Source organism: Rhinolophus ferrumequinum, chromosome 6, assembly GCF_004115265.2.
Source record: "Rhinolophus ferrumequinum isolate MPI-CBG mRhiFer1 chromosome 6, mRhiFer1_v1.p, whole genome shotgun sequence".
In the NCBI taxonomy this organism is placed as follows: domain Eukaryota; kingdom Metazoa; phylum Chordata; class Mammalia; order Chiroptera; family Rhinolophidae; genus Rhinolophus; species Rhinolophus ferrumequinum.
The window spans coordinates 73,826,018-73,852,191 of record NC_046289.1 but is presented as its reverse complement, the minus strand read 5'-3'; the positions used below and the strand labels follow the sequence as shown (position 1 = coordinate 73,852,191).

Sequence of the window (26,174 nt, the reverse complement as noted above, 5' to 3'; positions counted from 1 at the left end):
GCTGAAAGAGGGTAGCACAGAAATTATTTTCCTAAGAAAGGGAAACGCAGTCATGCAGTAGACCCCCTCCCTGGTCATCCTAGCTCCAGTTTCCAGGCCCTATCACTGTGAGACTCCGGGGAGATGCTCCCAGCCTGAGACTGTGTGAGGACAGACTGGAGTGGAAAGAAAAGGGTGGGGACGTCCATGGTTGGGGGGGCAGAGGACAAGCATCTGACCTGTGGGAGAAGGTGACCCTCACCCAGTGTGCTCAACTCACCCTTCAGGTTAAAAATAACCAAGGTAAGGGCCTAGCGGGGCAGGGGAGGTGGTGTGAGAAGGCCCTGTCTTCCCACTATCTGCCCATCAGTCCTTTGGAGGGGAGGAATGTGCCCAAGGACTAAAAAAAGGCCCTGGAGCCAGAGGGGCTAGGGCAACAGACCTTTCATGGGCAAATCTGGAGGCCCTGTTGTCCTCCTGTCACCTCCAGAGCCAAGGGATCAAGGGAGGAGGAGCTGGCAGGGGAGAGAGGTGGGAGGGAGGGTCCCTCCGGAAGGACTCCAAATTTAGGCAGGGGGTGGGGGCAGCGGGATATAAAAGGAGCAGACTGCAAGGACAGACAGATTGTCCTCTGAACCAGGTAAGAGGGGGTTTGGCTGGGGACTCTGTGGCGAGCTCTCACCTTGAGGGACTCTGCCTGCACAGGGAATGGGCTGCAGGGCTGTCGGAAGCACAAGGGTACTGCCTGAAATGCCTTTCTCCAGCCCCGGAAAGTTCCCACTGACAGAGGGGAGGTTTTTCTTTTCTCCCATCTGCATTTGTTTCCTGCATCCGTCATTGCCCACTTTCTGTGTCCTCGGAGGATCGTCTCCATCTTTCTCTCTCCTCTCATGACTTCCCTCTCTTTGTCTGGTTTAATTTTGCCTCTTGGTTTTTGTCAACACTCGGCATCCTACTTGTCTGTCTCTCCCCCTTGCCCTTCCTTCTTGGCTCTGTTCTCATCTTTTTGCCTCTATCTGTTTCCAACTCTGATCCCAATCCGCCCCTCACTTCTCCCGGTCGGCCTGCTTCCATGGTTCTTCTTCCTGCTTGTCTGTCCTTCTGTCTGCCTGACTGCACCTCTGTGGCTCCACCCATGGTCCAGACTCCTCAGGATTCTGTGAAGTAAGTGATAACCAGGTGAAAACCACCCCAGTTTTCTCCTGGGAGCCAGCTTGCTGAAGGGTTCACTGTCTCTCCTCCGAGCGGCTCATCACCTCCCCTCAGCAAACTCCAGCCAATTCCACCCCCTGCCCCACAGACCCCTCACAGAGAGGCGCCTTCAGCATCACGTCAGAGAGCAAGGGAAAGAGAACCTGAGCAGGGAGGGCGGGACCTAGGCCAGTGCTTCTCAAGGGTGGTACAGGAAGAGAATGATAAGACCCAGGTGGTGAGGAGGTGAGGCGGGGGTGGGGTGCAGAGGGCAGGGCCACCCACTGAAGCCTCGGCCTTCCTGCCTCAGCCCCAAAGGAGCGGCGAGATGAGCGATGCCCAGATGGCTGACTTTGGGGCTGCAGCCCAGTACCTCCGCAAGTCAGAAAAGGAGCGTCTGGAGGCCCAGACCCGGCCCTTCGACATCCGCACTGAGTGCTTCGTCCCCGATGACAAGGAAGAGTTTGTCAAGGCCAAGATCGTGTCCCGGGAGGGGGGCAAGGTCACTGCTGAGACCGAGAACGGCAAGGTGCGTGAGGCGCGGGGTCAGGGGAAGGCAAGGAAAGGTCTTTTGTGGGGTGCAGGGGTGAGGCAACTGGCCGTGGGAGCTGATGGGACCTGGAGAATTGCCAAAACCAGTGGGGTTGCAGGACATGTGCCCTTAAGAAATCCAGTACCTGAGTGAGAATTCTGACAGTGTTCAGAGGGACCTGAGCAGGTACGACAGGACGCCATCCCAGTGTCGCACGGAGAGGATGCTGGTGCGGGAACCTCAGCCGCTTTATTCTTCAGAAGGGTGTTATAGATAGCAGGCCCAGTCACAGCATCAAATGAAGCTCCCTTCTCAAACTTGTACCTCTCCTCTCTGTGCCTCAGTTTCCTCCACAAACAGACTCTCCCAAATTCCCCTCACCCAAACCAAGAGCAAACTCTTAGACCTAAATAAATACAAACAGCAGGAACACTCGAGCTGAATGCTCAGTCCTGGGGCTGGTGACCGACACTCAGAAGCCCCCGGTCCCTGGTCCCTTGCGCCATCCATGAGAATTGCCATTGGTCACCAGCAGCAGCTCAGAACCATGCGCCTTGCAGACGCTCTGACTGAATGCGATGTCCCATCAAGGTGTGGAAGCCCCTCCACTGGAGGCTTTGATTCTGATGCCAGCTCTGCCACCAGCTAGCCACCATGCCAGAAAATGGTTTAATTATTCGAGCCACAGCTTCCCCCACTGTAAAAAATGCTGGAATACCTACCTGCCTGCAGGATCTTAGGGCATGGCAAACTGACCAGTGCCCATCAAACCACAGTGACAATGACCAATGGGGAGGTCGGGTAGATGGGCGAGATGTTCCCGTAGAGGCAAAGGTTTGCCTTAAGCCCTGCCCCTAGGAGTCAGGGTAAGAGCACAGATGGCAGAGCTGCCCGTTCCTCTGAGTTTGCTCCTGGACACTTGAAGCAGGGACTGAACCATAATATTCATGAGCGGAAGGTCGGAGTACTGACAAGACACAGAGACTCTAGGATGGTCCCTAGGGTGGGAGAGACAGTGGGTGGGAAAATTATCTGGAGAGCTCTGGGGAATGATCTGGACACTGGTCAGAGAAGAGCTGGGGTTGTGAGGCCAGGTGGTGGCCTGTGTTCTGGGAGGAGGTAAGGGGGCAAAGCCAATGACCAGACTGGGAGTGTACACCTCCTGTCCTACTGCCCATGCTTCCTCCTCAGACGGTGACCCTGAAGGAGGACCAGGTGTTGCAGCAGAACCCACCCAAGTTCGACAAGATCGAGGACATGGCCATGCTGACCTTCCTGCACGAGCCCGCGGTGCTCTTCAACCTCAAGGAGCGCTATGCGGCCTGGATGATCTACGTGAGTACATCCTGCAGGGAGAAGGTCAGAACTCTCCAGCCCTCTTCCTGCCCCTGATCAGCTGCAGGAAGAGAGGAGCCAGCTGGGGTGACCAGGGATCCACCTGTCTGCCGCCACCCCTTGTCTGGGCTCTCCCCTCCAGCCTGCCTTGTCTCCTGCTCCAGACCTACTCAGGCCTCTTCTGTGTCACCGTCAACCCCTACAAGTGGCTGCCGGTATATAACTCTGAGGTGGTGACCGCCTACCGGGGCAAGAAGAGGAGTGAGGCACCGCCCCACATCTTCTCCATCTCTGACAACGCCTATCAGTACATGCTGACAGGTGAGCCTAGTGGCCCCGACCTGTGCCCCCTCAGCCCCACACCCATGGACCTGGACCCGCAGCTCCGACCCCATTGCCTCTCCTCTTTTCTCTTCCAGATCGGGAGAACCAGTCCATCCTCATCACGTGAGTGAGCAGCAGCCCACCACAGAGGGGCTTGGGGGAGAGGCAGGTTGATTCCTGGGGGTACAGGGGGAAGAAAATGTTTAAGACTATGATTGCAAGGAGTGTGGGGTGCTGGACTCTGAAAGGAGTGCCAAAGTGACCAATGGTGGGGCAAATTCTGCAGGGAGCTGGGCGCTGAGGAGGAGTGCAGGTGGCCAGGACCTGAGAGAGGAGAGGGTAGTGTTGAGCCCTGAATAGAGAACAAGGGGAATCCTGGGTTCTGATGGGTCCCTCTTGCCTCCAGCGGAGAATCTGGGGCAGGAAAGACTGTGAACACGAAACGTGTCATCCAGTATTTTGCCAGCATCGCAGCCATAGGTGACCGTAGCAAGAAGGACAATGCCAATGCAAACAAGGTACGGGGCGGGGCACAGGCTCAGCAGAGGGGGTCTGGGGAAGACTGACTCAGGTGACCACAGCCCTGCCCTGAATAGTGGTGACAGCACCACTGAGCCCAGTGCCCAAGACCTTCCTGGCAAAAGACATACACTGAGGTCCAAATCGGCCCTTTGGAGCTACAGACCCCCCAGCAGTCCACCCAGCCCTAGCCGCATTCCCCAGGACCAGAGCAGCGCCCTGCACTTCCCACCGCCACCTAGAGGAGGACCCCCAAGGTTCTGCTCCCTCTGCAGGGCACCCTGGAGGACCAGATCATCCAGGCCAACCCCGCCCTGGAGGCCTTCGGCAACGCCAAGACCGTGCGGAATGACAACTCCTCCCGCTTCGTGAGTGCCCTTGACGGTTGACGACTGACCTCGTTGGCCTTGACCAAAAAAAGGGGGTACTGTTTTGCCAACAGTAACCAAACGCAGTTGCTTGCCCTATGTTTGGCTTTGGGATATCAACAAGTGTGCTTGCGCACGCGCCCGTGTACACACACACACACACTTCAAACCTTCCCGACTCAGCCTGGCTCCATGAGTTCTGGGAACTCAAGAAAAGAAACCCAGAGTCACCACAGCTATTCCGTAGCCAAGCAATGGAACGGATTTGGTCACATTCTAGATTTCCTTATAACTATTCCCAAAGCTCTTCCACATGAGAGTAGGAAGAGAGTATAGGCACTAGAGCCAACTCCAGGACTTTCCACTTGCCCAGCAAGTCCCCACACCTCTCTGAGCCCCAGGCCCTTCATGTGTGAAACAGAGGTAATAATAGTTACCCTGTAGGTAAGGAGAGGATTACATGAGGTCATATCAGAGGTAGAAACAGGACACAATCTTTCCGTGTTCATCCCTGGGTAGTGTGTGGGGGTGGACAGCCTTTCTGTTTTACTGATACTAAACCGGGACCCCAAGTAGGTCATTTACAATTCTAGGGCATTGTAGGTTGCGTTGAGATCTAAGATCTCCATTCTGTCGCTTCTGGCCAGTCCCCTCACTCTTTGTCCCCTCTGTCCCCAGGGGAAATTTATCAGGATCCACTTTGGGGCCACTGGAAAGCTGGCTTCTGCAGACATAGAGACCTGTGAGTACACAGGCAGCTCACCCACCCCTCCCAAGTCCTCCTCCCCTGCCTTCTTTCCCAGTGGGGCGCCCCTATCTCATCATTTCCCCTCCATCTTCAGTCTGTCTACATCTGTATCTTGGCTTTAGTATTCTTTTTCCCTCAATTCTGTGGCTTTTCCCCTAGCTTTCTCCATCTTGCTGTAGGAGCCCTTCTCCTCTGATCTCCACCCTTTTGCTACATCGACTTTCTCTCCTTCCTTACCTGCCTTGCTCTCCTCTCCTCACTTCAGATCTCCTGGAGAAGTCCCGGGTGATCTTCCAGCTCAAGTCTGAGAGGAACTACCACATCTTCTACCAGATCCTGTCCAACAAGAAGCCAGAGCTGCTGGGTGAGCCAGGCCCCATGTCCCTGCTGCACAACTGCCCTCCTCTAGCAGGGCAGGTGCCCTCCTTCCGCTCACCCTGCCTCACCACCCAGCTCCCTCCATCTGCTCAGTGACTTTCTTTTCCTGCTCCACCTTGGGCCTCCCTGCATCTCCTCTTGCCTCCCTTTCCACACTTTCCTTGTCACATTTTTCTCCTTTTCCTTGTTGGTTTTCTCTTTCTCCTCTTTACTTGCTTCCCATTGTCCACGGTGTCATTCCCCCAATGTCCTCCCTCTCTGGGTCCCCCCACCTACTTTTTCATTTCTTTTGGAGTCTCTCCATGGTCCTTGCTGACTCTCCTCTCTCCCTGTTCTCGGGCCTCTCCCATTCTCCCAACCTCTCTCTGCCCGTCCCCTGACCTCTCCCGCCCCCTTGGCCCCTGCCCTGCCCCTTACCTGGACAGACATGCTGCTGATCACCAACAACCCCTACGACTACGCCTTCGTGTCTCAGGGAGAGGTGACGGTGGCCTCCATCGATGACTCCGAGGAGCTCATGGCCACAGATGTGAGTGAAGAGGCAGTGCGAGGGCTCCTGAGGGCTCCTGAGCCACCCGCTCAAACCACCTATTTGCCTCGCTTGCTCTATGCAGAGCGCCTTTGACGTGCTGGGCTTCACTCCTGAGGAGAAAGCTGGCGTTTACAAGCTGACGGGCGCCATCATGCACTATGGAAACATGAAGTTCAAGCAGAAGCAGCGAGAGGAGCAGGCCGAGCCCGACGGCACCGAAGGTGTGAGGGACAGGAGGGCAGGTGCTGGGAAGGCCTGAGGTGCTGGGTATTCATCTGTCAGGAGGAGACAGTCCTCTGGGAGCAGGATCGCCCAGGCTGTGTCCAAAAGTGGTGACTTTAACAATTCTTAAGGAGGTAGGTTGACAACAGCATTGTTAGGACATGATGGAGAAGGTGGGAGGAAACCAGAAGTATGGGAAGCAGGTGGTCAGAGGTAGGTAGCACTTTTTCCCAGGGGCAGGCTCTGCCTCCATCCCCTCCCCATAGGGCCCCGCCTCCAGGCTTTCTCTTCTGTTACAGCTTAGCCAGGGACCTGAGGCTTATGGGGTGGATGGGTGTGGTGAGAGCTGGGGATGGGGGCAGGGACGTGGGAGAGGTGGACAGACAGGGAGGCCCCCCACAATCCTGCGAACTTCTCAACCCCAGCTGCCTGGACCAGAAGCAAGCTGGGGATGTTTCCTCCTGTGCCCAAGTCTCACTGAAGCCCAGGAAATCCCAGGGTCTGAGCTCTGCATCACTGATGCAGCGTGAATGTGGGGGAGCCCTTGGATGAGCCCCTGGTGGGCTCTATGCCACGTGGTGTGGGAGGCAGCAGGCCAGAGGTCAGGACACAGTTCAGAACATTGGCATGTCATCTACCTCTCTGGGCTCAGTTTCTTCCCCAATGAAGTGGAGTGACAATCCTTCCTAGCTCCCTCCAGGGCTGTTGCAAGAATCCTTGAGAAGGCGAAGTGAAGGTGTGAATCGTGCTATACAAACACCTGAGAACATTCCTCTTGGCTTGCCTTTGAGGACCTCTTCTCTGTATCTGTTCAGATCAAAATGCCAAGCCTGGGTGTCATGATAACCATGTCACCAGTTACCACAAAGTGCTTGAAATTAAACCAAATAAACGCCCTCTAAATGGAGATGGTATGTTGGACGGCACATTGGAGAGCTGGAAGTTCAGGGAGAGGCTGTCCAACATGCTACTAGGAGCTTGAATTCCCAGCGAGTCAAGTTGGTCAATGCATGGATTGAGTAGAGTGTGTCCAATCCTGGGCCAGGCCTGGCATGGGCACAAACGAGGCAGGGAGCAGAGCACATCTCCTGCCATCAGCCACAGTCCTTGCCCTGGAGAGATGAGGGTGTGCAATGAAGGCAGGAGACATGCTAATAGCAGTGCTGGTGAAGGGCCTGGCCCAGAGACACCCAGCAGAGATAGTCATAGGCCATCGGGGTTGCTGTGTGAGGGGAGGCCGTAGGGTGAATGCAGGAGCCTAGACTTCAGCCTGACTCAGGCATGGACTGGCTGTGTGACCCAGGAAAGCTTTGTGCCCTTCCAGGCCTCCACTTGCAGCTCTTTAGTGAGAGGGGATTGGACCGGATGCTTCAGAAAGGCTCTGGTCCTGGAGCAGGGAAGGAAGGTCTGTTCAAAGTTCTTGCTTACTCCTTTCCTTCTCAACCAGATGCCGACAAGTCCGCCTACCTCATGGGGCTAAACTCAGCCGACCTGCTCAAGGGGCTGTGCCACCCTCGGGTGAAAGTGGGCAACGAGTACGTCACCAAGGGGCAGAGCGTGCAGCAGGTATACTACTCCATCGGGGCACTGGCCAAATCAGTGTACGAGAAGATGTTCAACTGGATGGTGACGCGGATCAATGCCACCCTGGAGACCAAGCAGCCACGCCAGTACTTCATCGGAGTCCTGGACATCGCCGGCTTCGAGATCTTCGACGTGAGTGGGGAGAGCCCTGGGAGTGGGGAGAACAATAACTCACTCGTTGGCACATGCAACAACCCTTTGTTGAGTGCCAGCCATAGGCTAGGCGTGGGGAATCAGTGGGGTTCAGCAGTGACAGAGGCAGTCATCATCCTGACTTCAGGGGCAGCGCTCCCTTCCTGCCCTGACCGGGGAGGGGACCAGCCACACCCCTCGCTGGGCTGGACACAGCCCTGGGCTGACCCCACCGGCCACTCGGCCGCCGGCCTAGCTGACCGGCTCCTGCCCTCACTCCCCTGCAGTTCAACAGCTTCGAGCAGCTCTGCATCAACTTCACCAACGAGAAGCTGCAGCAGTTCTTCAACCACCACATGTTCGTGCTGGAGCAGGAGGAGTACAAGAAGGAGGGCATCGAGTGGGAGTTCATTGACTTCGGCATGGACCTGCAGGCCTGCATCGACCTCATCGAGAAGGTGCTGCCCCACCACCTGCGTCCCCTTTCCCGGCCATCCCAGACAATGTGATAACCCCATCCCTTCTACACTCAAGAAACTACAGTCCCCAGCATCCCAAACCTCTCTCAGGCCCCACTATGAAGTCACAGGCAAACACAGGACAAGCCTCTTCCTTCTGTCCTCAGGACCTAAGACATTGTACTGTACACTGGCCACCTCCCAGTGTCTTAAGAGGGGGCTATAGTGAAGGAGAGGACTCCTGGCCCCTCTGACACTCCATGAGATGCGTCATTCATGGAAAAATCCTAGGCTGTAACTAGAGACGTTGGCTTCCCATGCCCTTCCTGTTCACTGAGAATAAGCCCATCTTCAGCCCCTCTTGTCTGAAGACTCAGGAGACAAGGACAGAGCTGGTGGGAGGCTCTCAGTGTTGACTTACTCTCAGGGCACCTTTGGGTTTTGATGATACAGGCCAGAGTCCAGAGAAAGTGACCCTCACCCAGCCCAGCCACTGCCCTTGAGGGAGTGGGAGCTTCCCACTGGCTTTGTGTGGTTATCCAGGGTGCTGCTCTTCCAGAGGCCTTAGAATCCCCTGAAACTGTATGGAAAAGTATGTGAGTGAGCGTGTGTGTGCGTGTGTGCGTGTGTGTGTGTGTGTGTGTACACATTTTTCTGGGAAGGCAGTCTTGGCTTCATCAAATTTTAGTAAGATTCCTACCCCAATAAAAGTCAAGAACCGCCATGCTTATGAAGAGCAGAATGTTGTGCAAAAACTGGATCCCTCTTGCCATCCCTGGATGAATTCTCACCTGTACTATAGACAGGGGTCTGGCCAGCCCTGCAGCCTGGCATCTCTGACAGGCATCTGTCCCTGCGCTCATCCCTCTCTATGGCAGGGAGCCATCCAGGAAGGAAGGGCTGTGCTGAACGGCCTCGGGAGCCTCGGGGGATGATTGAGGGTACATGGCTCTTCACTGGATCGTCTGGGCCAGAAAGAAGTTATATGGTCTAGATTTGAATGTTAATATAATTGGATTTAGTTTAATTCGAAGAGCATTGGCTTCTTATATGGATACAAGAAGTGCCAGCAGGCTCTCTGTGGCCTGGCAGCTATATTGGGGTTGATGCTCTGTCGGGGTGTAGGACTCTGGAAGCCTGACATGTACTCAGTGATGTTCTGTCCACCTCCCCACCCTGCTATTAGCCCATGGGCATCATGTCCATCCTGGAGGAGGAGTGCATGTTCCCCAAGGCCACTGACATGACCTTCAAGTCCAAGCTGTACGACAACCACCTGGGCAAGTCCAACAACTTCCAGAAGCCACGCAATGTCAAGGGGAAGCAGGAAGCCCACTTCTCCCTGGTCCACTATGCCGGCACCGTGGACTACAACATCCTGGGATGGCTGGAGAAGAACAAAGACCCGCTGAATGAGACGGTGGTGGGCTTGTACCAGAAGTCCTCCCTCAAGCTCATGGCCACACTCTTCTCCTCATATGCTGCTGCTGATGCTGGTAAGAGGGCAGCCCCTGAACTGGGCCAGAGCAGTTCTGGAGGTACAAGGCACGAGGGTCCTGCTGCTTCAGAGCACAAGACTCTGCAGGCAGGAGGGAGCCTGCGTGCCACAGGATGGGGGTCAGGAGATCCTGCAGCAAGCAGTCCCTCTGCACCCCTTCTGTAAAAGTGCAATGTTCCACTTTACGTTATGGATATCAGTGTACATGTCATGTGTCTCCTCAAGACTGTGAGCACCTGGAAGTCAGTGAGGGTGGCACACGCAGCATTGTACCAGGCCCAGCATAGGTCTCGGGAAACGTTGAGAAGATCACTAAACAAATGAGCCTCTAGGTCAGAAAAGGAAGAGGAAGGGTGTGGACGGAAATGAGGAGGATGAAATACAGAAGAAAAGTAGAAAGTGGAAAGATGCAAGCATGAAGGGTGGGGTTAGAAAAGCGTTTGAGGAGAGCACTGATACTATTTCAGCACCTGCTGGTGACCTGCTTACATGCTGATCTTATCTAATCTTCTTCATACCTTTAGAGTAGTTACTATCCTCCACCTGGAAAAACTGAGACTAGGAGAATAAGAGTCACTGCAGCTAGTGACACGGAGCCCTGTCCCCACCCAAGGGCTCCTCTGTTCAAACCTCTTGCTCATTATTCCTTCTCTTGTTATTAGGGGATAGCAGTAAAGGCAAAGGAGGCAAGAAAAAGGGCTCATCCTTTCAGACAGTGTCGGCCCTCCACCGGGTAAGAATGGTCAAAGTTGCCAGGAGACCTGTGGTACGCAGGCCCAGCCCAGAGCCTTTGGGCTGTAGCTTAACCTGATGCTCTGAGTTTTGGGGAGGAAAGAACCTCCCCAAAATGTTTTCATTTTGGGTGTGTAAATTCTACACAAGGCTGAGTTCATGTCATAAATTATGTGTCAGCTCCCTGTCCCTTTGAGGGTATTGGTGACAGACTGTCTGGGGCCCAGGACTCAGGTACCAAAAGGATGGTCCCTGTGGTTTCTGACTCCCCCCTCTCATCCACCCATAGGAGAATCTGAACAAGCTGATGACTAACCTGAAGACCACCCACCCTCACTTTGTGCGCTGCATCATCCCGAACGAACGGAAGGCTCCGGGTGAGCAATGAGGAAAGGTCTAGTTTGGGGAGGGCACTTGGCATCACTTGCCCCAAGGCTGACTCCTCTGTCCGCCCCCCACCACAGGGGTGATGGACAACCCCCTGGTCATGCACCAGCTGCGCTGCAACGGCGTGCTGGAGGGCATCCGCATCTGCAGGAAGGGCTTCCCAAACCGCATCCTCTACGGGGACTTCCGGCAGAGGTGGGTACAAGGCCCCCCAGGGCTCAGGGAACAGGGGAGAATCCCAGTGGCCTTGGTAGGGAGGGAAGTCTGCAGGGGTCCCCGAGTTCTGAGGGCAGAGCAGATGGGCAAAGAACGTGGGTGACTCCGGGCAACTCCCTCCCAGGTATCGCATCCTGAACCCAGCAGCCATCCCCGAAGGACAGTTCATTGACAGCAGGAAAGGGGCAGAGAAGCTGCTGGGCTCCCTGGACATTGACCACAACCAGTACAAGTTTGGCCACACCAAGGTGAGTCTAGAGTCCCATCGGGTGGAATTGCAGGCTGTGTGGCTGTCATACAGAGTGTCATGCGGGGTCTCTGGTCCCGCTTCCCGCACAAGAATGCAAGATATGGTGAGGCCAAACAGGAACACCCAGGGAGACATAGATGGGGGAGTCATACCACTATATTCTCGCTGGAGGCTGGGCTGGAGACACAGGAAGCAGGAGCCACATGATCCGCAACCTGCCGTCCGCTTCTCTGCCAATCAACCCCACATACTACCTGCAATCCGCCGTGCTGACTGCAATCCACGCTTGCTAGCTCAGCCATGGCAGTTATAGCAGTGGCTAATGGCTAACTGGTAACAGCTGATGGCCAACCAGTTACAGCTGATGGCCGTCTACTACCCGAGCCAGCACCGTTCCACGTGAGGCCGAGAGCCTGGAAACTGCTCTCTGGGACTCTGTCCCCACAGCGGCCATGTTGAGTGGAGCAGCTGGGAGTTTAGAAGGCAGACCCTTGATTCCTGGCTTCCTGTATCAACCCAAGTGCTGGAAGCCAGGCCTTCTTTCTGTCTTGTCTTTCACATTTCGCTCCCAGGTCTAGAATGAGCAGGCGTTGGGTCCCCTGGGAGCTCAGCCAGAGTCTCCCACCCTCTTCCTGCACCCTGGATACCCTTCTCTGAGCTGTGGCCCCCTTGGCTCTCCCCTTTGCCCACAGGCTCTCCCCTTTGCCCACAGGTGTTCTTCAAGGCGGGGCTGCTGGGGCTGCTGGAAGAGATGCGAGACGAGAGGCTGAGCCGCATCATCACCCGTATCCAGGCCCAGTCCAGGGGCCAGCTCATGCGCATTGAGTTCAAAAAGATCGTGGAGCGCAGGTGAGGCACAAGGGAAAGGGAGAGGGGCTCCTGGAGATGTAAGAAACAGACAAGTAGTGTCAACTGGCATGGGCCAGGAGACCTGGGTTCAAATCCTGGCTCCACCACTTACCAGCTGGCTTGGCTAAGTAAGTGATTTTACCACTGTGGGTCTCATTTTGAATTCTTTTAAAAAAGAAAATTTCCATAAGGAATCGCCAGTTAAGACTCTGATGATGTAAAATTTTAAAACACTAAATTGATAAACATCAAGAAGTCTGACCTACTGCTTACAGTGTGTAAATTACTGCAACCTCTTTGGAGAACAATGTGTTATCTTTTAAAAATGAAAATTTGCTCACCTTTCCATTCTACCCCCGAGTACATGCCCACAGAGAAACTCCCGCACCTGTACAATACAACATAAGACAAAAAAATGAATCTTCACAACACCCTTGGTCAAAATAGCAAAGATCTGGAAACAGTAACTCAGTGTTGCATCCACTGAGGGGAATTTATCCAGGGGATGGGTAAACAGTATACTGGTTTGGTGGAATATTACAAAGCAATGAAAAGTAGGGAACTACAGCTACATGATGCAGTAAGTTTGGATCTTAAAAGTATATTCTTGAGTAAACAAAAGCAAGTCACAGAAAGATACTACAGTGTGATACACTTTTTATAAAGCTCAGAAAGAATAAAAAGAGTGGCATATTTTTTAAAAAGATATATATATATATATATATATATATATATATATATATATATATATATTTAAAGTATTTTTGAAATAGCTAGGAAATGAGAAACACAAGATTGAGGGTAGTGGCTGCTTCTGGTGGGGGGACCAGGAAAGCGGGTGGGGAGGAATACACAGGTAGACCCACTGCTGGCAATGCTCTAATTCTTGTTTGGATGATAAATTCATGGATAGTCATTTTGTTTCATGCTTCATAACTTATATATTATAGATATTCTATGTGCAAAATATAATTTTAACATATTTGAGGTTCTTATAAGATTATAAGTACTGAACATAGTAGATACTCTATAAGTGGTAGCATCCATTACTCCTAATGCCCCGGTAAGAAAGATGTAAACTGTGCTTTCATTTAATTGGTAAATTAATAAATGTTTATTGAGCAACTCCATGTTCAGTGTGGAATAGCGCTCTGGGGTGGGGGTGCTTACCAAGGCTACAAGACAGGGCTCCTGCCCACAGGTACCTACAAGCTTGCTTAGGTGGCCTGGGAGCCAAGTACAATTGGTCTCATGATTGAGAAGTGCTCTTTCATAGTTTCCCGCCTTTCCTCCATGTTTTTTACCAGGGATGCCCTGCTGGTAATCCAGTGGAACATTCGGGCCTTCATGGGAGTCAAGAACTGGCCCTGGATGAAGCTCTACTTCAAGATCAAGCCACTGCTAAAGAGTGCAGAGACAGAGAAGGAGATGGCCAACATAAAGGAGGAATTTGGGCGCATCAAAGAGACGCTGGATAAGTCCGAGGCTCGCCGCAAGGAGCTGGAGGAGAAGATGGTGTCCCTGCTGCAGGAGAAGAACGACCTACAGCTCCAAGTGCAGGCGGTGAGAACACGTGATTGTCTCTTCATCTCTCTCTTCTCCCCTAAGTTATAACCCATCTCATCATCAGGGACCAAGGCCCTGGATCTCTCCTCCTTTTAATCACCAGCTCTCCTCTCTGTCTCTCAGGAACAAGACAACCTCAATGATGCAGAGGAGCGCTGCGACCAGCTGATCAAGAACAAGATCCAGCTAGAGGCCAAGGTGAAGGAGATGAACGAGAGGCTGGAGGATGAGGAGGAGATGAACGCTGAGCTCACCGCCAAGAAGCGCAAGCTGGAAGACGAGTGCTCTGAGCTCAAGAAGGACATTGATGACCTGGAGCTGACGTTGGCCAAGGTGGAGAAAGAGAAGCACGCAACAGAGAACAAGGTGAAGGCAGCTCCCTCTGGCTCCAGCCCAGGTCTCCTCGGGATTCCCAGAGTGTGGTCCTGGTCCTTGGTAATGGAGGTCTCTATAGATGTCTCCAGGCTGGTTACCTTTGACATTGATGGTGGTTGGGGTTCTTGGTCGGCAGGTGAAGAACCTGACAGAGGAGATGGCTGGGCTGGATGAAATCATCGCCAAGCTGACCAAGGAGAAGAAAGCTCTGCAAGAGGCCCACCAGCAGGCCCTGGATGACCTTCAGGCCGAGGAGGACAAGGTCAACACACTGACCAAGTCTAAGGTCAAGCTGGAGCAGCAGGTGGACGATGTGAGTAGTAAGAACCATGCTCCATCTCTCTCAGGTCAGGATTTTGCCGATGACACCAATGGCCCAGGGGTTCCTGATCCCAAGAAGTAACTTCTATGATCCCTGGGTCCTCTTTGCTCTCTGTAGTTCCTCCCTAGGCTCAGTCTCTAAATCCTTTGTGCCTTCAGGGATTTCCCTGCTGCTTTGACTTCCAATCAACTGGACTTTGAGTTTAGGAGGGAGCAGACAAGCAGACACTGTGGATCTCAGGTTTTCTGCACCCTGTTTGTTTTCTTCTCTCCACCAGCTGGAGGGGTCCCTGGAGCAGGAGAAGAAAGTTCGAATGGACCTGGAGCGAGCAAAGCGGAAGCTGGAGGGTGACCTGAAACTGACCCAGGAGAGCATCATGGACCTGGAGAACGACAAGTTGCAGCTGGAAGAAAAGCTCAAGAAGTAGGAGCCTACAGTGGCCAGGATGGGCTAATGGAGGGGTCTGGCCAAAGGGTTAGAGCACCTCTACTGGCCAGGGTTGTTCTGGGCACAGTGAGGCTTCAATCACAGTCCTCCCTCCTACATCCTCTGGGCCAGTGGGAGGGAACTGGTCCTAGCATGCCGAGGCAAGAGAAAAGAATGGGCACAGAGGAAGGAAGACCACCTCTCAACCCCTCTTCTCCTCTAGGAAGGAGTTTGACATTAGTCAGCAGAACAGTAAGATTGAGGATGAGCAGGCACTGGCCCTTCAGCTGCAGAAGAAACTGAAGGAAAACCAGGTGAAGTTCTTCCCGGTGTAGCCAAAGGGGCGCTCAGTGGCCCTGAGGTGGCTGAGGGTTCTAGACAGTATCTAGAACTCCAGGCCACCCCAAAGATCCCACCAGTCTTGATTTACAGGCACTTGAGAACACCGCCCTTCCCCCATTAGTGCAATAATGTTTTATTGCAGGAAGGCTATTGGGTGGGGGTGGGGACAGGATACAGGAGAGAATCATACCTACCAAAAGGGCTTCTCTTTCTGAGCTATGCTCTGTCTCATGGGTTTTCTGCTCTGGGACAAATGCTAGTATTCAATTCTTCTCTAACTCTCCCTTTAGTGCTTCTCCCCCTGCATGGGTGTATGAAGGGCCGTCATGGAGCATCTTCCCATGGGCTGCTTTGTTCATACTCTTCCCGGGTACTGACCCCAGCCACTAACCCAGGCTGAATCCCCATAAAGCACCCATGATATGGGGTCAACTCTTAGAACCTTGAGCAAGTCAATTCCCCTCCCTAAGCCTCAGAGTCTCTTCTCATCTGTCAAATGGGACTAGTAACCTCTGGCTTACAGAGGGCCAGAGGAGAAAGTGTATATGAAACCACTCTGCCTACTAGAAGTCAATCAGCCACTAGCAAGAAGGGGTTCTTTTAATATTCCAATGGCCTTCTCATCCCTCTGCAGTAGGAGATTAAATTAATAGCCACAGTCTCCCTTAGCTTTAAAAATGCACCCAGAATTTTAATGTGCTTTTAGTCCTGTGTTTGTCAGAAGAGCCCCGGAAACAAGGAAGGCAGGTACTGTCATATGAAGGCAGGTACTGACATAGTGACCCCAAAGGCAACCAGCACTCAGCTACAGGGTGCTGAGAGGGCCTTATCCTCTCATTTTCTGGTCAGACGGCAGCTAGTGTACAGAGTTTATCTCCCCTTGGCATTCAGGACCCATGGCCCAGTCTGCAAGTGACACATGAACACAATTCCACTCCTCTGGGGGCTGCTCAAGAGCTGGTGATAATTTGTCCTCCCATCTTTTTGGGTGCTTGTTCTGGGCGGTAGCCAGAAAATCAGGATGTCCTCAGGTTCTTTTACCATGAGTCTGGGCAACTTCTTTGACTCTTGGACCCGAAACAATAGTACTATTGTCTTCATCAGTTCTTGGCAACGGGCTGTGGCTCCTCCTTCTTCCCGCCCAAGCTCTTGCACATGGTCCTACCTTTTCCATCCTGGGAGCAGAAGCATGGTGGTCCTCTCTTTCTCTTGCTCCCAGGACCCACCCATGCATGTTCCATTAACACTCTCCATAATCACACAGGAAGGGATCCCACTGATCTTCCTGGCTGCTCAGGCAACGGATCAAAATGGTGGATGGGACTTTCTCCCAATTTAGTCAAGGACAACGCTAAGGCCAGAGGCAGAGGAAGGCACACTGCTAACAGTCAACTGGTCTAGAACGAAACAATAAAGCTGGAGCCCAGCCTTGGGCATAAATAAAACCATGGGGAGTGAGGAATATGGTTGACTGGACTTTGTGGTCAACTCAGATTACAAAAATGTTTTATTGTTGTGAGGTGTATTGTTGCAAATATTTGTAAAATACAAACACTTGGTTTCCTGCCTTAGGGTTAGCAGAGCAGAGCCTAGTGAGTGCATCTGTGGAATCTTTGAGATTCAGGATCTCACAGGATCTTAAGATCCACTTCCAAATACAGATACTCAGGATTCAGGGCTGTATATTCTCAGACTGGGTCTCAGATGCCCCTGAAAAGTACCTTGAAGCTTTGGCTTCAACCAAATTCCTACTGATGGCCTATGCATAATAGGATCTTTAGCAGCACCCCTGACGTCTGCCTTCTAGATGCCAGTAGCAACTTCACTCCCCCGTCATAACAATCAAAAATGTCTCCAGACATTGCTAACTGACCCCTGGGGCATGAAATCTCCCCTGATTGAGAACCACTGCTCTATAGGACCTGAGTGCTTGGGCCAGGAGTCTTCTAGAGCCTGGGGAGGGGTCTCCCATGGAGGATGCCAGGCGGTGGGTCTGAGCCCTTTGTGTCCCGGTTCAGGCTCGCATAGAGGAGCTAGAGGAGGAGCTGGAGGCTGAGCGCACCGCCCGCGCCAAGGTGGAGAAGCTGCGCTCAGACCTGTCCCGGGAGCTGGAGGAGATCAGTGAGCGGCTGGAAGAGGCTGGCGGGGCCACGTCTGTGCAGATTGAGATGAACAAGAAGCGTGAAGCCGAGTTCCAGAAGATGAGGCGGGACCTGGAGGAGGCCACACTGCAGCATGAGGCCACGGCAGCGGCCCTGCGCAAGAAGCATGCTGACAGTGTGGCTGAGCTGGGCGAGCAGATCGACAACCTGCAGCGTGTGAAGCAGAAACTGGAGAAGGAGAAGAGCGAGTTCAAGCTGGAGCTGGATGATGTCACCTCCAACATGGAGCAGATCATCAAGTCCAAGGTGGTCCTGTGCTCAGCCTCTCCTCACCCTCTTCTCCCTTACAGCTTGTACCTTCCTTCCACTTTTGCTATCTGCTATCTCTCTTATCATTCTCGCTCTCTCCATCACCCTTTTCTCTCTGCCTCTCTCTCTCTCTCTCTCTCTCTCTCTCTCTCTCTCTCTCTGTCTCTCCCCCTGGCCCTTCCCTCACCCTCTATCCACATCTCCATCTCCTCACCACTCTTCCTTTTTAATTCATGCACCCTCTTCAGATTGCGCCCCTCCAACACAGCCCCATTTCAGCATCCTGCACTCTATGCTCTCCCCACCGTGGCCTTCCCTTCCTTCTTCTAGTCCACCCAGCCTCTTCCCCTGACAACTCCAGCCCCTCCCACATTCACCCTTCCCATATTCCTTACTGTCTGAAGGCAAACCTGGAGAAGGTGTCCAGGACGCTGGAGGACCAGGCCAACGAGTACCGTACAAAGCTGGAAGAGGCCCAACGCTCCCTCAATGACTTCACCACCCAGCGAGCCAAGCTACAGACTGAGAACGGTGGGTACCCCTAACCAGCCGTGCCCCTGGCCCAGGATAAGACATCATTTGCCCTCTTCGATGGCCCACAAACCTACATTCCCACTTCCAGGTGAACTATCCAGGCAACTGGAAGAAAAGGAGGCCCTGATCTCCCAGCTGACCCGAGGGAAGCTCTCCTACACCCAGCAAATGGAGGACCTGAAGAGGCAGCTGGAGGAGGAGGTTAAGGTGAGGCTTGATGGCAGCCCTGGGGCAATTAATATCAACACCAGAGCTGGCGCCTGGAGAGTGGAATGAGGCCTCTGTAATTGAAAGACCTCCAGTCTAGTTTCTTCTATTCTTCACCTAAGTCATACCCAACATCATCAAATGCCTCTTCTCTTATTTGTAAGGGGGGGGGGGGGGGGCAAACTGAAAAGCTACTTCAGGACATTGAGATTCCACACCAGCCCTCACCCTGAATGAGGCTGAGGCTTAGTTGAAGTTCATAGATATAAAAAGGTCTGGAGAATGGGGGGAGGGCTTTCCTCCCACCTTCTTAAGAGGTGAGCTCACCTCCAGGCGCCCACATCCCCAGGCGAAGAACGCCCTGGCCCACGCACTACAGTCGGCCAGGCATGACTGCGACCTGCTGCGGGAGCAGTATGAGGAGGAGACAGAGGCCAAGGCCGAGCTGCAGCGCGTCCTGTCCAAGGCCAACTCAGAGGTGGCCCAGTGGAGGACCAAGTACGAGACAGACGCCATCCAGCGGACTGAGGAGCTCGAGGAGGCCAAGTGAGTCCTGGGCGGTCCCTCACCCTGAATCTAAGAGGTGAGGGAGTCCGAGGATATGGGGTAAAGCAGGTAGAGTGGGAAGGAGATTTGAGGTGGGAGAGACAGGAGGCTGGGGGAAATGTGGTGGGCAGAAGTGCTCGAAAGGGAGCCTGCATCCTACACTCTGAGTGAACCTCGCCTGGCCCTGACTTCCTGTGACGGGCGAGCTTTTGGCCCGGGTTATACCTGATGCTCACGTATAAGACGAGCAAAAAGCTTGTTGGTCAAAGGAGCTACCATCGATCAGCCTGGCAGGGGGATGGGTGTGGGCTGCCACCAAAATGCCACTGCATGTGAAGAGACTATTCTAGGCACCCGTAGCCTTGGCGCCCTTAAGGCTGGGGTCCCGGAGCCTAAAGGGGCTGCTCATCGTCCCAAGGAGCAATGGGGACAGGGTGGTTCCTCCTCAAGTGGCAGTCCAGAGGAGGGGGTGGTACCAAGGACCTGCTGTTCTTGGATAGAGTCATACACACACCCAACCAACCTGGCAGGAAGAAGCTGGCCCAGCGGCTACAAGATGCTGAGGAGGCCGTGGAGGCCGTCAATGCCAAGTGCTCATCGCTAGAGAAGACCAAGCACCGGCTGCAGAACGAGATTGAGGACCTGATGGTGGACGTGGAGCGCTCCAACGCGGCCGCTGCGGCCCTGGACAAGAAGCAGAGGAACTTCGACAAGGTGGCCCCTGGTGGGGGACACAGCCAGGGGGCAGAGCAGGGGGACTGGCATCAGTGTGAGGCCAGGGACATCGTCCTTGGAGGCGGGGAGGAGGCTGAGCCCAGGCGAAGGGCCTGGACAACCCTGGAGGTGGGGGCGGGGCTGGGCTGGGGCTGCGGCTGGCTGCGCAGTGAGCCCTAACCCTGTTCCCACAGATCCTGGCCGAGTGGAAGCAGAAGTATGAGGAGTCGCAGTCAGAGCTGGAGTCCTCGCAGAAGGAGGCGCGCTCCCTCAGCACCGAGCTCTTCAAGCTCAAGAACGCCTACGAGGAGTCCCTGGAGCACCTGGAGACCTTCAAGCGGGAGAACAAGAACCTTCAGGGTGCGCTGGGGCCTGAGGCCGGGAGGGGTAGGGGCACAGTGGGCCACTCTGGTACGGGAGAATACAGGGTTCAAGCTTTCTGGCTCTCTGACCCCCAGAGGAAATCTCCGACCTGACTGAGCAGCTGGGAGAAGGAGGAAAGAATGTGCATGAGCTGGAGAAGGTCCGAAAGCAGCTGGAGGTGGAGAAGCTGGAGCTGCAGTCAGCCCTGGAGGAGGCCGAAGTGAGGGCCTGGCTCTGCCTGCACCCCTGCCTTGGAGCCTTCCATGTTCCTCCCAACCCTGCTGTCTCTGACCCCAAGTCTTCCTCGCCTGGGGGTGACCCTGACACCAAAACAAAGCTATTAGCTCCTTATTCTTAGGTCGTCTACCCACTAGCTATGACTACCTCCAAAACCAAAGTCTGCACAAAGGAAATGTCACACTCTGATCACAGGCCATGAGGTTTGGTTTCCCACCGGGTTTATAAAGTTGAAGCCTAGTCATCATAATAACCCCTCAGACAGTGGGTGGCAGCATGAGCTGCAGAGTCAAACAGGCTTGAGTTTGAAGGTTGGCTTCAGGACCGCCAGTGTGTTGTTGGGCAAGTTCCTTAACTTCTCTGTACCTCAGTTTTCTCACCTGTGAAATGAAATTAATTGTATATACCTCGTAACATGCATGATTATTATGAAGATTAAATGAGGTAACACACTTGAGCATTTAATATATATTAGCTATTCTTACTGTTCATTTTTAAGAACCTAGGGATAGCCCTGAGTTTTTGAGCTACTAACTTTTTTCACTAAAGGGCTCAGGACCTAGGAAACAAAGGTAAAGGATTGAATTTGAGGTTATAAAATTTTTTTCTTTTTCCATGATATTTTAGATAAGTCAGGATCATATAGTGTTGGTGCTGGGGGGTCTTGGCAATCGCGAGGTCCAAACACCTTGTCAGAAGAAGCCCAGGGCATCCTGCACCTCCTTTCCCAGAGTACCCAGGTGGCCTGGGAGGCAGGTCCCACCTCCCTGTCTCTTCCCAGCTCTTCCTCTCTGGGCCATAGTCCTGGTGATACCCAAATCCTCTCATCCTCCCTCCCTACCCCGTGCTATACCCTCACTCTCTGCCTCAGACCCTCTCTCCCTGTCCTCTACCCCCACTAGGCCTCCCTGGAGCACGAGGAAGGCAAGATCCTCCGGGCCCAGCTGGAGTTCAACCAGATCAAGGCAGAGATTGAGCGGAAGCTGGCCGAGAAGGATGAGGAGATGGAGCAGGCCAAGCGCAACCACCTGCGGGTGGTGGACTCGCTGCAGACCTCCCTGGACGCAGAGACACGCAGCCGCAACGAGGCCCTGAGGGTGAAGAAGAAGATGGAGGGTGACCTCAACGAGATGGAGATCCAGCTCAGCCATGCCAACCGCATGGCCGCTGAGGCCCAGAAGCAGGTCAAGAGCCTCCAGAGCTTGCTCAAGGTACATGGAGACTCTTGTGTACAGGAAGGCAGCTCCCCAGACGGGGGACGTCTTCCATGTGGCCACGTTGGCCGATGGTGTCCCATCACAGCTCCAGATCCCTCCTGCCCTGGGGCCGTTGCAGCGACAGCCCATGGGCTCCTCCTGAGCCACTGTGGTGGGCTTCCCGCCAGCATCCTCTTCCGTCTCTCATACCCGTCCTCCTGATGCACAGGACACCCAGATCCAGCTGGACGATGCGGTCCGGGCCAACGATGACCTGAAGGAGAACATCGCCATCGTGGAGCGGCGCAACAACCTGCTGCAGGCCGAGCTGGAGGAGCTGCGGGCCGTGGTGGAGCAGACGGAGCGGTCTCGGAAGCTGGCGGAGCAGGAGCTGATCGAGACCAGCGAGCGGGTGCAGCTGCTGCACTCCCAGGTGAGGAGGTCAGGGGCTGCCAGGGGGGAACCTGCTGAGTGGCAGAGTCCAGGACACTATAGATGTTCTGAACCAGAGGCTGTAAGTGAGCATGTCCAACCAGAATCACAAATTATTTCATCTCTTGGGCCAAATCTCATCTGTTAGTCGTGGCTGCAGAACCACGAGGACTAGAAGAGGGCTGAACTTAAAAGCTAAGAGAGTCATGATTGATTGGTGATACCTGCCCAAGTCACAAATCTGGGAGTAGTGGAATGCGTGCTGTTATTTGATATCCTTGATCTAGAAGACACCTCCATCCTGTTCTGTAAAGATGGGGCTTTGGACTTTAAAGGAGCATACTGCATCTACATGCAAACCAATTCTTGACAGAACACCATTTTTCTGCAATCTTATACAAACTGTTTTCAATTATATTCTTCATTTTATTGTAGTGCTCTGTGGAGCTTTGTTTTATCATCTAGTATGTGTGGGAATGACATCATGCACTGGCCTTGTCCTTTCTTCTTTACCCTATTACATTCTTCCTATAACTGTAATTATTTCCAGGATATTGTCCTGGTAACAAAGTTATTTCCATTTTCCTTGGAATATTTTCATGCTTTTGCATAGACATGTTACTGAAGAGCTCAGGAGTAGAACTGCAGACCCTTTGCTGCCTGAAGTCATTCTTCAGAGCTGGTAATTTTAGATGTAACATCCAGAACAAATCTATATTCATAGGGAAAGGGAAAGAGGTAAAAACAAGGAATATACTAAAGGCAAGACATGTGTTTTTACAATGACCAGTTTTAATTCTCTCTGGATAAAGATGTAGAATCAGTATCCATTCAACAGTTTTCTCTGCCCATATCTAGAACACCAGCCTCATCAATCAGAAAAAGAAGATGGAGTCGGATCTGACCCAGCTGCAGTCAGAAGTGGAGGAGGCGGTGCAGGAGTGCAGGAACGCTGAGGAGAAGGCCAAGAAGGCCATCACAGATGTGAGTGACCCCTCACCTCCTCACCTCCCCAAGGACATAACAAGGGCTCCGGGTCCAGGCCAGGCCTCTGTGCTATAACAATTTGACTCTGCAGTTCCGTGGGTTTGAGGGCCTGGGAGAGAAAGCACCAGGAAAAAAAGAGGTGATCCTTGAGGGGTGAGAAGACTGGGCCCCAATTCTTTTACACCTCTCTCCTCTCCACAGGCCGCCATGATGGCGGAGGAGCTGAAGAAGGAGCAGGATACCAGCGCCCACCTGGAGCGCATGAAGAAGAACATGGAGCAGACCATTAAGGACCTGCAGCACCGGCTGGACGAGGCTGAGCAGATCGCCCTCAAGGGTGGCAAGAAGCAGCTGCAGAAGCTGGAGGCCCGGGTGCGGGAGCTGGAGAATGAGCTGGAGGCCGAGCAGAAGCGCAACGTGGAGTCTGTCAAGGGCATGAGGAAGAGTGAGCGTCGCATCAAGGAGCTCACCTACCAGGTGTGGGCCCTGCGGCTGCTCTGGGGCTGGGCCACCAGGAGTGGATGTGGAAGCACTTTCCTAGCCCCACCTCCTGGCCTCTCACGCAGAGCCACTGTCCAGGAATTCCACCTGGCCCTCCTGGCACCTACTCTTTGAGAAGCTGTCTTCAAATTAATTTTCTTTCACATTCTCCAGAGTCGGTTTGGATTAAGTCCATGAATTTTTCTAGCAAATAGAGGAAAATCCACTTCTGCTTCCTGAAAGCTCTTTTAACCAGCATTTCCCCAGGTTTTTGTAAAACCTGAAGGTCTACCATGAAGGCTTCAAGATAGTGCAAGGAATCTTTCCACTTTCTACTGGCCTGAGTGGGCGGGACATTGTGTGGCACTTTAGGGATAAAAGTTGGAGATGGGATAAGGCTCAGATCTTCCATGGAGCTTCTTGGACAACAGATAGAAGGCCTTAGAGTAAGAAGATCCCAGAATGTTCTGAGACCTCTGAGCTATCTGCATAGCTCAGAGCCTTTGCCCTTGACCTGGTATTTTCACAGTGTGCCGAGGAATGAAAGACAGAGAAAGGGGTATTAGTCTATTCGACACCTAGGTATGAGGCACAGAAAGACATACAGATGTAGAACTGCAGGTATGTTGTAGACATAAGTGGATATGTCTGCCTAACACATACAAGGATGTAGCGATAGGAAGGATCGAGTGACATTGGAGTCAGCGATCTTTATGTCCAAAATCTGGCCCAGTACGTTATATTAGAATATTGGGTTATGAGAGACTGGAATAATCCGGACTATGATAATACCCCTTTCTTTCTGCATTCCTCATTATTCCTTTCTGATCACTCTAAAACAAGAGCATCTATGGTAGAACTGATAGGTTAGAGCTGAAACAGCCAATGTCACCATATTATCAGACGAAGAAATTGTTTTGTTCTGAGCCCCTGCCCCCACTTCCAGCGGTAAGGCCACAGGCCTCACTGCTTTTTGGATCCTGAACTGAGGACCTTGCCTTTGCCATTTGACCGACAAGTAGCGTCAAAAATGGACTCTCCCCACTACCTCTTTGACCTAGCCCATTGGAGGGAGGGGCAACTAAAGCATGGGGAGAAGAGTGGAACGGTGAGGGAGGGAAAGATGACTACACTTGTTCCTCCCCAAAACTGACTTATCCTGCCCATCCACCCCCAGACGGAGGAGGACAAGAAGAACCTGCTGCGGCTGCAGGACCTGGTAGACAAACTGCAACTGAAGGTCAAGGCCTACAAGCGCCAGGCTGAGGAAGCAGTGAGTTCATGGTTTTCTCCACTCTTTCAACACACCTCCTATGTGTGAGAACCAGTGAGTGTCCACCCCAGCACGGGACCTGGACAAAGAGTTTGCTATTCACTTTAACTCTCAAACATTTGTTACATGTGTCCCGTGTGCTCAGAGTTGTGTCAGGCATTCTGATTTAACAAAAGGAATGCTTATTTGACCCAGGACCTGCCCACAAGCTGCTTATAATCCATATACCAGTAAGCCCAAGAGAAGGCAGTGTAGCTTCTAATGCAGGGCGGAGGCCAGAGAGTGCTGGAGGCTGGAAGGTGGCAGTGGAATTGAGCATGGAAGGGGACCTGACCTGGCATAGCACAGTGAGGAAGACATCTGGGTGGGCAGAAAAGTGTGGATGTGAGGTGTTGATAAGCTGCCTGTGCAGCAAACCCCTAGTCAGGGAGCATCTGTCAGAGTCACAGTTGGACAGGTACAGTAAAGCTGGATTTAAGCGGGGTCAGACCAGGCAGCATGGGATTCCTCTTGGGCCATGGGTGGCCATGAAGGGTTCTGAGTGCTGGACAACTTTGAGGAGGGTGCCAAGCCAGGAACAGGATGCCCTTGGCAAGACTGTGGCAGAAACATGGATGAGGGGTGAGAGCACTGAACCCAGCTCAGGGACAGGCAGTCCCCCAGACTAGGAGGCTGAGAACCCCGGGCTGGCACCTCATCCTCCCACTTCCCTGACCCCCCACAGGAAGAGCAGGCCAACACCAACCTGTCCAAGTTCCGCAAGGTGCAGCATGAGTTAGATGAGGCAGAGGAGCGGGCGGACATCGCTGAGTCACAGGTCAACAAGCTGCGGGCCAAGAGCCGCGACATTGGCACCAAGGTAGGTCCCTCCCCTGGGCCTGGCTAGTCGCCCCCGCAGCAGTGCACCCTCCCACATCAGTGCCCCTCTGAGTAGGCACTCCTCACCCTATGTTAGGATAGTTCTAAGGTTCCCATAGCACCTATACCTGAGAACCCCCCTCCTGCTCAGAGCACCTCTGCAGATTGGACCCTCTACAGACTGGAACCTCTACAGAAAGCCCAGTTATATGCCCCTAAACCACAAGGACCCCTAAATGGGACCCCAAGATCCTGAGGTCCAAGCCCCTCCCTCTAAGGGGATCTCCCTTAGGCACCTGGAAACCTTAGAGATTCCTCCCCATACTTTTCCTCCCTCTGGCCAACTGCCCCCTCGCACCTTTTATTCTTCTCTCAGCAAAAAATGCACGACGAGGAGTGATGCTGCCTTCGGGACCTTGCTCTTGCTAACCTATAATAAATATGAGTGCCAGACTCTGCCTGAGCCCCTGTCCTTTCTATCTGAAGCTCCTGGGAGGAGGGCGGCCACATCCTGTCTGAGCTGTGGGAGCCAAGGTTTCCCATATCTATAGAGGAGGAAACTGAGGCCATGAGAAGTGAAGTGTCCTCCCCAAGGTGACAGAGCCCTGAGTCCCAGTTCTGCTCAGTCAACCAGACAAGGGACAAGAGGGAAAAATTTCAGAAATGGAGAA

At 53.3% G+C, this 26,174-nt stretch overlaps 1 protein-coding gene across 1 annotated transcript; it reads left to right on the top strand.

Annotated features, from left to right (window-relative positions):
* The first annotated feature begins 1,027 nt into the window (after positions 1-1,027).
* Positions 1,028-25,956, top strand: MYH6 (myosin heavy chain 6). Its single transcript, XM_033107210.1, has 38 exons — positions 1,028-1,143; positions 1,481-1,699; positions 2,894-3,037; positions 3,202-3,358; positions 3,457-3,484; positions 3,768-3,879; positions 4,156-4,248; positions 4,927-4,990; positions 5,262-5,360; positions 5,800-5,903; positions 5,989-6,127; positions 7,576-7,844; positions 8,132-8,302; positions 9,489-9,798; positions 10,463-10,533; positions 10,822-10,909; positions 10,997-11,114; positions 11,260-11,383; positions 12,098-12,234; positions 13,542-13,797; positions 13,924-14,166; positions 14,312-14,488; positions 14,775-14,920; positions 15,147-15,237; positions 17,284-17,673; positions 18,081-18,207; positions 18,299-18,417; positions 18,767-18,963; positions 19,494-19,677; positions 19,872-20,037; positions 20,136-20,260; positions 21,180-21,488; positions 21,703-21,906; positions 22,764-22,889; positions 23,094-23,369; positions 24,550-24,645; positions 25,370-25,504; positions 25,880-25,956. Exons 2-38 carry the CDS (start codon positions 1,499-1,501, stop codon positions 25,901-25,903), a joined length of 5,820 nt encoding a protein of 1,939 aa, XP_032963101.1. The 5' UTR covers positions 1,028-1,143; positions 1,481-1,498; the 3' UTR covers positions 25,904-25,956.
* The last annotated feature ends 218 nt before the right edge of the window (positions 25,957-26,174 follow it).